Source organism: Bufo gargarizans, chromosome 3 (assembly GCF_014858855.1).
Source record: "Bufo gargarizans isolate SCDJY-AF-19 chromosome 3, ASM1485885v1, whole genome shotgun sequence".
NCBI classification, from domain to species: domain Eukaryota; kingdom Metazoa; phylum Chordata; class Amphibia; order Anura; family Bufonidae; genus Bufo; species Bufo gargarizans.
Window position 1 is genome coordinate 154,626,264 of NC_058082.1, and position 12,847 is coordinate 154,639,110.

The 12,847-nt window shown below is 44.4% G+C and overlaps 1 protein-coding gene across 1 annotated transcript in view; it reads left to right on the forward strand.

Moving 5' to 3' along the window:
* The window catches only part of UCHL3 (ubiquitin C-terminal hydrolase L3), a 65,369-nt gene that overhangs the window by 16,619 nt on the left and 35,903 nt on the right, over window positions 1-12,847 (forward strand). Inside the window, exons 3-6 of the mRNA XM_044288264.1 lie at window positions 3,959-4,087; window positions 5,369-5,525; window positions 7,747-7,832; window positions 11,305-11,352. Coding sequence (XP_044144199.1) covers window positions 3,959-4,087; window positions 5,369-5,525; window positions 7,747-7,832; window positions 11,305-11,352 — 420 coding nt within the window. The remainder of the gene's footprint in view (window positions 1-3,958; window positions 4,088-5,368; window positions 5,526-7,746; window positions 7,833-11,304; window positions 11,353-12,847) is intronic.

Sequence of the window (12,847 nt, forward strand, 5' to 3'; positions counted from 1 at the left end):
TATGCCTAATACCCCTCTTGCCCTCCTGTGAACTCTGATGTGGCCATCATTATTACCAAGGCAGAACCTGCTTTCATCACTGAACACTGTTGTTTGCCATTGATGACCGCATCGGAGTTCACAGGAGGGCTGGAGAGCGACTACTACCATAATGCATAGTGCGGAGAGATACAGGACCAACACCAGGTGTCATGGTGTGAGATACCATGGCCACTCCTGTCTGGTATTCATGGAGTCAACGTTTACTAGCCTTTGGTATGTCCAGGATGTTGTGGCAAGCTCAATCGCCAGATCTCTGCCCCATCAAGAGTGTCTGGGACTGGATGGGGCGAAGGATCTCTCATGCCTAGCAGCCAACAACCACCTTGGCTGAACTATGGGTCCAAGTTGAAAGACATACTGCAGAAGGATATCCAGCATCTGTATGACGGTTACCATGCCAGAGTGGTAGCCTGTATTGCAGCAAGTGGAGATGCCCAGTATTAATGTGACCCTGCATCAACATATACCCTGCAGCAGAACCCAAAATAAAGGGTGCACCACCTTGGATGTGTGATCACTGAACAAACATCATTAGCAGTTTATAGTTTGTCTTTCTCAGGTCTGTCACATTAACCTCCCCAAAAGTCACATTTAAAATTGGAAAAACCCTCCCCAAAATATAGTTGTTGCTCACAACTATGGTTACTGAAGCGCATTTTAACCCCCTAGGGACTTACCGTAACTAATTTTAGCTTAAAAGGGGTTATCCAATGTCTAAAACATGCCCCTCATATAGATTATACATACTTTTCTCCCTGGCAGCCATGTCGCTCCTGATTCCCGCACAGCCACCGCTGCATCTCCCTGTCGCACGGATTAAAGCATCCAGATACGGGTAAGCAGCCGATAGCAGGCCGCGCAGGTGACGCTAGGGAGGTTTGTGGCCTGCTATTGGCTGCTCCCCTTGTCGCTGGATGTTTTGATCCACACAACGTGGCAGCTGTGAGGGGATCAGGAGGAGTGGGGTAAGTATAATCTATATGAGGGGCCTCCGATTTGGGGGGGAATGAGTTAAACCAGTGGTGGTGAACCTATGGCACTGGTGCCAGAGGCAGCACTCTGAGCCCTATCTGTAAGCACCCACGCCCTGGAAAAAGTCTAAGGCGTACCAATATGTCTTAGACTTTTCCTTGGTTAAATTGCCGTGTTGGCACTTTGCCACATAAGTGGGTTTGGGTTGCAGTTTGGGCACTCAGCTTCTAAACGGTTCGCCACCACTATGTTAGGACTTTGGATAACCCCTTTAAAGGGTATGCTGGTTATTACAAGTTATCCCCTATCCCTGTCCATCTTCTGGTCCGCGGCTTGTTTTCTTCCTCCTGGGCATGGTCATGGTCATTTGCTCTGCTGCAGTCAGCACTGAAAGTTTTTTATTTCCTGGTAGTACATAAGGAAACTAATGACACAATCTATAATTGAAAAGTCTGTTTTTCAGCAGCAAGACATGGTGTGCTCTAGAATAGGACTGTTCACTTGTGCACATCATCGCCCACAGACTAGCAGTCAGCCACAGTGATGTTACCAGCGGGTATTTTTGATACTCCCCGCATTTGACAGCTTGGCATTTATCAGACAGTTTACTTTTATGGTGCTGATATATGTTGTCTCGCTCAGGATTCAGGTCTCTGTACTCAGTGGATAATGAGAGCTGACTTCATGATGTATAGTGTATAAGGAACGATATGTATCTATACGTGAAGCCCTACCTACAGGACGTAGAACTGGCCGAATGCTGTTTTCTGACTCCAACAAAAAGCCGCAATGGCATGTCAAGTAGCTGGGGGCCTGAATGTACCCTATTAGTGTGTATGAGTAAAAATTCAGCATATGCACTGGTAGAGATTCCCTGAACATAAACTGAACAGTCCATAGACCCCTAAAGCGCTCCCATCCCCTGGGCCAGCGTACCTCAGCACACTATTTTCTACTGTGCAGAAAAGTGGTCTGCTACGTAGGCTGTGCCGAGTATTTTATTTTTAACCATTTAGGTCTATATATATATTGTATGCTAGAGTATGGAAATCTTAAATGATTTTGGTGTCTGGATAATAATTCCAAAGGTAATGTCCGTTTTTTTTTGTTGTTTTTTTATTATCAGTCTGCCTGTAATGTATCGCACAGGCTGAATGAATGGATAGAACAGCAGTGCTTGGTTCTTCACTCTGTGTTTCTATAAATATGAGTTAGTATGATGGGTGTAGTAAGTCCCTGTACACATTCTAGACCATTATTAAATTATTAAACGGGTTTTCAGAGACTTAAACGGGTTGTCCGGGATTTTACTATTGATGACCTATCCTCAGGATAAGTGTCACGATGAGGTGTGGGAGGGAACACCACACAAAACATAACAGGAAGGGGGGGGGGGGTAAGGTATCTGGCCTAGAAGCAAAGTAGAGGAAAAGGTCACCACCTAATGATATCCTAACCCTAGCCCTGACTGCTAAGCGAATGAACGGACCTCAGTTGTAGGACCGTTCATTCACTGGAACCTAAAGCCTGACTACCCTGTAATGCCCTGAGGTAGTGAAAGGGCCCAAAGACGACCCTGTTCCTTAAGCAGAAGGAACAGGGGTCTTGACTCAGACCAGATACCAGAAGGCAGGGGAAACAACACAAAACAAATACAAAGGAATGAGACACTTAACTCCTGAAGTAGAAGAAAGAGCAGGAACACCAGAGGAGACAACACACACCAGCTCTTCCACTTGCAAATGAAGCTATATACTGCAAGGAGTGAAGGGAGTAGCCAGACTTAACTAGTAACGACCACTATGCTGCACCTGACTATAGGTGTGGTCATTACCATCAACAACAAAGTGAAATTAAAAGAGGCTGTCAGGTGACATCACGTTCAGAAAGCCTCTCCGACCTTCTAACACCTAGCCTGGGAGTGACCGTGGCAATAGGTCATCAATATGAGATGGGCGGGGGTCCAACACCTGGCACCTCCGCCGATCAGCTGTATGAGGAGATGGCACACATGTTGATCGGCTGGGGTGTTGGGTTTCGGAGGATAGGTCATCAATAGTAAAAGCCCAGACAAGCCCTTTAAATGCTGAGGACCTATCCTCTGGATAGGTCATCAGTATCTGATTGGAGGGGATCCAACAGCTGGGACTCCCGCTGATCAGCTGTTTGAAAAGGCACCAATTCTCCTGTGAGCGCCGCCGCCTTCTCTCAGCTTTCCCTAGGCCTGTGACGACAAACTCATTGGCCACATGACATGGGCGCAGCTCGGCCCCATAGAAGTGAATGGGGCTGAGCTTCAATCCAAAGCACATCCGCTGTACAATATACGGCACTGTGCTTGGTGAGCTGCAAGAAGGCCACGGAGCTCAGAGGGGCACTGGTGCCTTCTCAAACAGCTAATTGGCAGGGGCCTCAGGTGTCGGACCCCACCAATCAAATACTGATGACTTATACAGCGGATGGGTCATCAGTATGAAACTCTCGGAAAACCATTTTCAAATCAGTTTAATGCGGTGCTTTAAAAATGTGGTTGAACTTACAGGTTCTAGTGCAAACAGCACTCATCCTGTGCCTTATAGTTAAAGTGCTGCTGCAGACAAAAGAGGAAAAAATGATGTTCCAAATCAATGCAAGGTGTTCCTCATTCCGAAATGTGAAGCAGGGAAAGGTGGTTTAGGGTGTCAGTACATAGAATGACCACAGTGTGGTGCTGTTCATTTGCAGATTGTAACCTTTCTCTAGCAGTCAAATAGGCGCATACCCTACTGCAGGCATATGTCTTCACAAGTAACATGCTAGATATTTTTAGTGTATTAAGGGTATTAGAAATCCAAACCAATTTAGTCTTCATGTTGCATAACTGGCATACATTTTGATCTCCTATTAGTCAGAAAAGGCGATGTTGTTGGACTTTTTATGTTACTGTCTCTTGATGTTTTTGCAGTTTCTCAAGCAGTTGGGAGTCGGCAGTGGCTGGCAGTTTGTAGATGTCTATGGACTTGACCCTGAGCTCCTCAGTTTGGTGCCTCGCCCTGTCTGTGGTCTTCTACTTCTCTTCCCCGTAACAGAAAAGGTAAGTTTCTCTTCTATCACAGAAATGCTCATCAGCTATACTGTATGGGAGCTGGAGGAACATGGCACCTTTATACTGTCCCTCTGTTGTATCCTCATATGTGTACTGTGCTCCACAGAAATATCCTAGAACATAATGGGTGGATATAAAACTACTAGAACAATTTCACTGTACAGCGTGGAACCATACAGTTATGTCCCTTGCTAGCAAACATATCTACCACTACTACCCAGTTATGGGTTACTACTGGCCGAGTAGTCAGTTTCTGCATGGCAAGACCTGCTGGGACAGGACGGCCATGGGATCGGTGAGGTGAGTATTACTGCAGCCTGTCATTCACCTTCAATAGCTGTTAGCCAAGCGTACATTCGAACGGCGCTATTTCTCCCCCTCCCCACCCCTAATACACATACATGCTTGCTTTGGCTGAGCATGCATGTGTGTTTACTGTCTATTAGTCATTTATTCCCCTTGAGGATCAAGCATGTTGTAATTCAGCATGCCCGATCCTTCTTTCCCATGGCATTGTGTGTCAGGTGAGTCAGCACATCTCTTTACATGTAATATAGTTGACCAGTACCGCAGAAATCAGTGTGTTCAGCCTTCTTTGGAACCCAGGAAGAAAAACATGGCTGCTGGGCTAAGGGAGACAACATGCTACTCTGCGTTTCTCAGCAATATACAGTATATGAGTTGTCTAGGGTTTACTCCTTTCACATTACGGAGAGCACCTAGTATGCGTTGTACGTGCCCCTCTGGGTCTCTGGGAAAGATATTCAAATTAGCTTTCCTAAGCATGTGCTAATTTTCATATATTTTTCCCAGAAACCCAGAGGAACATTGACTGGGTTGCAATACTCCCCCAAATACTTGGAGAATCACAAAAAAATTGAGTTCATTAGAATCCAAACTTTTTGGGGGATAAATTCTAAACCGATAGAATTGATTCTCTCATCCTTAATATATAGCTTCATTGACAACTGTCATTGAGGCTGTTTTGTGGCATTGTCCTATTTTTGGGCATTTATGTATTAAGAGAACTGTATGTCAGAGGCTTGTACTCTTTTTACTGCTCTCTTTGTCTTTTATACTTGTATTTATAGACCCGCTGTGATTCAGAAATGGCATTATTAGCATTGCAGGAGGCTTGCTTTGGCTCAGTGCTTATGTAAGAGAAGACTGTTTTGTTGCAGCCAGCGCGTGACACATTAAAAGCTGTGGATGGGAGAATGTCATGAATAACGTTCAGCCACTGAATCCTTTATTTTTCGTCCCAATCAGTATGAGCACTTCAGGGCAGAGGAGGAAGAAAAAATTAAATCCCACGGTCAAGATGTGGATTCCTCTGTTTACTTCATGAAGCAGACAATAAGCAACGCCTGTGGAACAATCGGCCTTATTCATGCAGTAGCAAACAACAGGGACAAGCTCAGCTTTGGTAAATGTCTTCATGTTGCCATTACAGAATGTGTCCACCAGGTGGTGCTATAAGACTCAATCAGAAGAATCACCTTTCTAATCAAAGTTGCTTAAAACGGATATTCCAGTTTTAGGAAATTGTTCACCGTATGCTCAGGATAGGTCATCAATTTCAGATTGGTGGAGGTCCGACTCGCAGCACCCAAGTCTATCAGCTGGTTGAAGGGGCTGCGGCACTAGTAGGAGAGCTGTGTTCTCTTTAGTGTTTACCTGCATGCTGTCTGCATTGTAGTGGCGGTGCAGTGTAATTGTAACTGTTCATCCTAATCAAGTGAATGGGATAGGGAGGTGCAATTACCCAGCACCACCACTACATGAAGGTAAACATTGAAGAGAACCCAGCATTTGCACCACATTCCCCTTCAACAGCTGATCAGCAAGGGTGTCGGACCCCCACCGATCTGATATTAATGATCTATCCTGAGGATAGGTCATCAGTATTATGAAACCAGACAGCCCCTTTAAATTCCCTACACTAAGGTCTGTTGCACCCGAGTGAATCCATTGCGGGAATTGTACTCTGTGTGTGAGCGTGATTCTCTATTCTGGACTTGCAGGAGCGCACACACAGCATTACACTGATTTATAATGCTGTGTGCCTCTGCGTGACCTTATTGCTACAGAATCGTAGTGACATAAAGCTGTCAGTATGATCCTGTAGATGTAAGGTCAAGCAGGGGCACACAGCATTATAAATCATGATAAGGCCATGCGCTCCTGCAAGTCCACAATAGAGGATCACGCTCGTACACAGAGCGCGATTCCCGCAATGGACTTGCTCGTATGCAGCAGCCCTAATATGGTGCATTTGCACCCAATTAGTGTGTACAAAATAAATTGCTAACATAAAAATCGCCTGATTACTTCTGTGTTTGTGTGACATTTCAGACTGGCTTGCAGCTATAACGCTGGGTTTACACGTTGTCGATGAGTCGCAGTAAGAATACATATAATAAAAACTGCATGTATCTTACTGCGACTGCGGCATTGTTTGCAATGCATTCGTTGCCGATGTAGTTTTTAGAAGTGAAACTTATTTTGCTTATTTACAACTAAAAAACACATGGAAAAGTACTGCATCACACAATCGCAGTACAAACACGTTTTTGGAGCATTTTTGACTGCAACTTGTCTGCACCGTGTAAACCAATTAGGCCTATGTTGATTAAGCATGTTGTTGTTTTTTTTTTTCATAATCTCATTTCAAGAGATCTTTTTCATTTTTTTCTTCTATTTCCAGCAACGTAGCTGTATGAGGCTTGTTGTTTTGCAGGATTAGTTGTATATTTGCAATGGCATCATTTTGGGTTAACTTTTATTAATTCTTTCTGTGGCAAAATACTGCAAAATTATTCATGCTGTTCACTATGCAACGCCAATGACCTTTATTTCATGGGTTGGTACGATTACAGCAGTACCAATCATAGTAAAATGTAGGTTTTTCAATAATTAACTACTTTTGTACAATAATTTTAATGAAATATCTTATAATTTCTTGTTTTTTGTTTATTTAGCTGTATGGGGACATGTTTTTTGCATAGGACTTATAGATTACATTTTATTATCAGCAATTCCTTTAGAACTTTTTGCATTTTTTTATGACATTCGCCATGCAGGTTAAATAACATGCCAACTGTATATGTGTGTATTTTTTACACAAGATGAAACCATATTTTATAGATTTATTTATTTATTTATTTATTTTTGTCATCTCTATTTCCCTTTATTTTTAGTCCCACTTTACAATGTGAGCTGAAATGAATGTGTCCCTAAGGCCTCTTGCACACGACTGTATGCCCTCCGAGATATACGGTCCGTGAGCGGGCCATATGTCCCGGAGCAGCATTAATCGTGCGCACGGAAGCGCACAGCATTATAGATTACAATGATGCTGTGCATTTCGGGCCGCCCGCGGGGCTATTGTCCCGCACTCATTTGATCTTATGAGTGCGGGACAATAGTCCCCCGGCTGGCCCAACGTCCACAGCATCATTGTAATCTATAATGCTGTGTGCTCCCGTGCGCACGATTAATGCCGCTCCGGGACATATGGGCCCGCTCACGGACCGTATATATAGGAGGGCTTACGGTCGCGACTCCTAAGTCAGAGCATTCGAAGAGTCCTAATATATTTCCCAGATTGGAGTTTATTATCTCTGACAGTTTTTTCCTTCCTTCAGAAAGTGATTCTGCTTTAAAAAAGTTTCTTCATGAGTCCACCTCATTAAGTCCTGAAGAAAGAGCCAAATTTCTAGAAAAAGATGAGGTATGTACAAGTATGACTGCGCTGCCGTGTTTAACTGGGGGTTAGCAAAGAAGATTTGATCACTACGGCAATTTCATTCTAAGACCCTTTAAAGTGGTACAACGGCTATCACTTCAAGTTATCCTCTGGATAAGTAATAACTAAGTCATAGGAGGGGGACCAACTGCTTGGACACCCACCGATCCCAAGAATGGGAGCCCTGTAACCCCATCCTCATTGAGTGGCAGGTTGCTTATATGCCCTGCTTATCCATTTCTTTGGGACTGCTGATGATAGTCTAGTACGGCACTCCGCTATCTTCAGCAGTCCCATACAGAATGAATGGAGCAGCAGGGCACATTCCTTGACCATGGTGGTAAGAGTCCTCCTTCTTGGGATCGGTGGCGGTCCCAGTGGTCGTGTTCCCAGCCATTAGTTAGTTCTACCCTATCCAGTGGATAGGGGATAATGTGAACTTACTGGAATACTTCTTTAAGATCTAGCTCTGCTTTGACTTGCGCTTTGGGGCTTGTGCGGCTGAATGCGAGCTATGTAGGGGGATTTTCCAGTGTCCTTGAAATAAATTAGTATTGCCGGAACCACAGGCAGTATAAAATGCTGACAGGCAACCTGGTTATGCACCGCTGTGTTTTAGGGCTCATGCACACGACCATTGTTGTTTTGCGGTCCGTTTTTCACTGATCCGTTGTTCCATATCTGAGGTTTTTTCTCTCTGATTTAAGTCCTCTTCCGTTCTGTTATTGCACAAAACATATCCGTATGGTTTCCGTATTTGATCCGTTTTTGCAGATCGTATATAGAAACAGTAACCTTTTAATCACCAAACACATGAGCAATTTGGGCTGGGCATAGCATTTCTACAGTATGGATATGCAAAATACGGATGTGTTCCATGTGCGTTCCGTATTTTTTGTGCACCCATTGACTTGAATGGGACCTCGGACCGTGATTTGCGGACAATAATAGGACACACACTACTTTTTTGCGGAACGGCCATGCGGACAAACTGAATGCACACGGAGTAACTTCTGTATTTTCTGTATTACAGCCTTATTGAACTGAATGGTTCCGCATATGGTCCGCAAAAAGAACGGAAGCGAAAGGAAAATACATTTGTGTGCATAAGCCCTTACTCTGAAATGCTGCAGCATTTCTGAGAAAACCCAGTTCAAAGACCAGCTGGGAGTGGGGAGAAAAGTCATATCAGTGGCACCCCGCAGGCTTCGCCACTTCCTGCTCAGCTTGATTAATAGGCCTCTCCCTATACACATATAGGGAGACACCTGTCAGTCGGGTTGACTCGGGTAGGGAGCCGCCCAGATTACTTTTCTCCCTGTTGCCGGCTAAATCACTGCTGTTTGTAACCAAGGATCCTGTTGGAACTTTATGCTGCCCGTAGCATGAAAATCCTGAACCGCTTGCTTCACTTAGTATACTAAAACCTTACACAACTTTCTAATCCCCAACGTTTTCCAGATCTCTTCTGTGACAAGCGGTCCAAAACGGATCAGTTTTGCCCTAATGCATTCTGAGTGGAAAAGGATCCGCTCAGAATGCATCAGTTGCAGCGTTTGATGAAATTGAGCCAAACGGATCTGTCCTGGCACACAATGTAAGTCAATTTAGAAGGACCCATTTTCACGGACACAATCTGGCACAATAGAAAACGGATCAGTCCTCTATTGACTTTCAATGGTGCTTGTGACGGATCTGTCTTGGCTATGTTAAAGATAATACAAATGGATCCGTTCTGAACGAATGCAGACGGTTGTATTATCTGAACGGATCAGTCTATGGCCTCATGCACACAACCGTTTTTTTTTTTAAGGTCCGCAAAAAACGGGGTCCGTGATCCGTGACCTTTTTTTCATCCGTGCGTCCTTGTTTTTTGGAGGATCCAAGGACATGAAAAAAAAAAATGTAAGTCAAGTTTGCCATAGGAAAAAACGGACACGGATCACGGACACGGATGACAATCTTGTGTGCATCCGTGATTTTTCACGGACCCATTGACTTGAATGGGTCCGTGAACCGTTGGCCATGAAAAAAATAGGACAGGTCATTTTTTTACGGCCAGGAAACACGGATCACGGATGCGGCTACCAAACGGTGCATTTTCCGATTTTTCCACGGACCCATTGAAAGTCAATGGGATCGTGGAAAGAAAATGGCACAACGGCCACGGATGCACACAACGGTCGTGTGCATGAGGCCTTTGACGGATTTGCACAACACGCGAGTGTATTATATGTTTTCTTTTTTACACACGCCTGGAAACCCCTCTAAAGGGGTGCTGTATCAAAACATCGAGCGGTAACTGTACAGTATGAAAATATTCTGCCTCTGCAGGCAGCTGCAGCATGGGTACTGTCAGAGCGGAAGCGGGTGTGTCCTTGCTGCTTCAGCTGGTTTTAGTTGAACTCGATGAAACTAGTGTTGTCCGTGCTGTAACACCCTAGGACAGCTCCGCAGGTGCCCTGACAGCCCCCCGACTCTCCTGCTTGCAGAAACAGATAAGGGACATCATGTGCATTACAAAATGGTAGCACATATTTACTTTAGTACTGAACCTCTTCTAATATTCTAAATGTCTATGACATTATGGTTTCAGTTAAAAAGTTGGCCCACAAACAAAATGAATCGCCTATCTATAGGATAGGAGATAACTGTATGATAACTGAGGTTCTAAAAGCCAGGACCCCCACTGATCCCAATAATGGGGGTCCCTGATTTACTTTGTGCACATACGTGACCACTAGTGATGAGCGAACTTCTGTTTTAAGTTCAGCGTCTAAAGTTCGGCTTCCGGTTAGCGGAGAATCCCGATATGGATTCCAAATTCCGTTGTGGTCCGTGGTAGCGGAATCAATAATCGGCCATTATTGATTCCGCTACCACGGACCACAACGGTATTCGGAATCCATATCGGGATTCTCCGCTAACCGGAAGCCGAACTTTAGACGCCGAACTTAAAACAGAAGTTCGCTCATCACTAGTGACCACCCCTCTATCTGCTTATGGGATTGCTGAGAACAGGGCTCCGCTATCTGTCAGTCTAATAGACCTAAATATAGCGGCGGTCATGCACGTATACAACCGATTTCATTCACACAGGGAATCGGGAACCGCTGTTCTTGTGGCCGCTGGAGTTCCCAGTGGCTGGACCATCACTGATCATAATCCCATTTATAACATGGTTAGTGGGCAAACCCCTTTAATAGAACAGAATGGAGGACAGAGACATACAGCTGTGTATTCTGTGTGTTGCTAATACACCCCCAGCTATCCAATAGCTATTGTGCCTATACTGTATAACTAGTCATTGGATATATTTGTTGATTTTTTGAGCCCTGGATATCTTGCATTTAGCGGTGTACATACCTAGTATTCCTGTGGTCCAGTTTCTTGCGGCGTAGCTTAGTCAAGTATGTCTGTAGCTATTAACAAGATTATTGCTGTTATTCTGTTCCAGAGTATTCGGGTTACACATGAGAGCAGCGCTCAGGAGGGGCAGTCGGAGGTAAGACTCCTTATTTATTTCATGTTTTCTGCCCAGTCTTTCCAAATTTCAGGGAACAGACCTGACCTAATATGGTTCATTCAGATACAACCTAAACCCTGTGTGGGATTATTTGGCATATAGAAATCTCTTGAATAATCATCATTCTGCTGCTATGTAAATATTTGAAAGTATTACAAGGCCTAAGATATGAGCCCAGTAACAATGGCTAACATACACATAAAGATTAAGAGCCAGATCAGACATGGGACCTGCACTCTGTGCTAGTGTTAGGAACCTCCAGCCGTGATGCAGTAAATGCCGTACATCCACCTTTTTTGATAACTCCATATTGAAATATATTATAGGAGTGCTCAGTGGTTAGCACTGGTGCCTTGCAGCCCTGGCGCTCAGTGGTTAGCACTGGTGCCTTGCAGCCCTGGCGCTCAGTGGTTAGCACTGGTGCCTTGCAGCCCTGGCGCTCAGTGGTTGGCACTGGCGCCTTGAGGCACTGGCTCAGTGGTTGGCACTTGCGCCCTGCGGCACTGGGGTCCTGGGTTTGAATCCGACCAAGGACAACATCTGCATGAAGTTTATCTGTTCTCCCTGTGTTTGCTTGGGTTTCCTCTGGGTACGCCGGTTACCCTCCCACACTCCAAAGACATACTGATAGGGAATTGAGATTGTGAGCCCCATTGGGGACAGAGTGATGCTAAATGTCTGTAAAGCGCTGCAGAATATGTATATAAGCGAGCAAAACAGTAATAATAAAAGAAGTTATCCAGCTTTAGAGCCAACAAACCTTAACATTCAGACCTGTGCCCTTAAACAAAAAAAAGCATACCCAATTGACCAAGGTTCCTCCACTCCTCTGTTGCCGACTGCTTGCGGGTCCCCATAGGAGCAAAAAGTATGGTTGGGCCCCATGAGACCTGTGATTGGCCGCAGTGGTCACAAGACCCAGCCGCTTCCTGGTCCTACAAAACAGTGGCGAGACCATGGGTAGATGTACCTGCTTTGGTATGTTCAGGAGCACAAGTCCAGACGATAAGGGTTGTCAGCTCCAAGGCCTTAAAGCGGTATTTGCATCTGGACATTTATGGCATATCTATAGGCTGCACCATAAATGTCCAATAGCAGCAAGTCCCAGAGGTGGCACTTGCGCAGCTTTCTCCATTCAATTCTATGGGCATTCCGAAAATCAAGGAAGTGAGCTCGGCTACTTTTGAAAGTCCTGGCATGGGACTTGACGATCGCATCTTCAAGTCCCTAAGGGGACTAAAGGTTACAGTAAAAAATGCTAATATATATATATATATATATATATATATATATATATATATATAACAAAAATATAAGTCATCCCTTTTCCAAATGTTCCATATAAAAAAAATATATAATTGGTATTGCCGTGTCTAAAGATGTCCGAACTATTGAAATATAAAAATATTTATCATGCTCTGCAAATAAATGTCTAATTTGCCATTTGTCATCTTGCACCTTCCCACAAATTAAA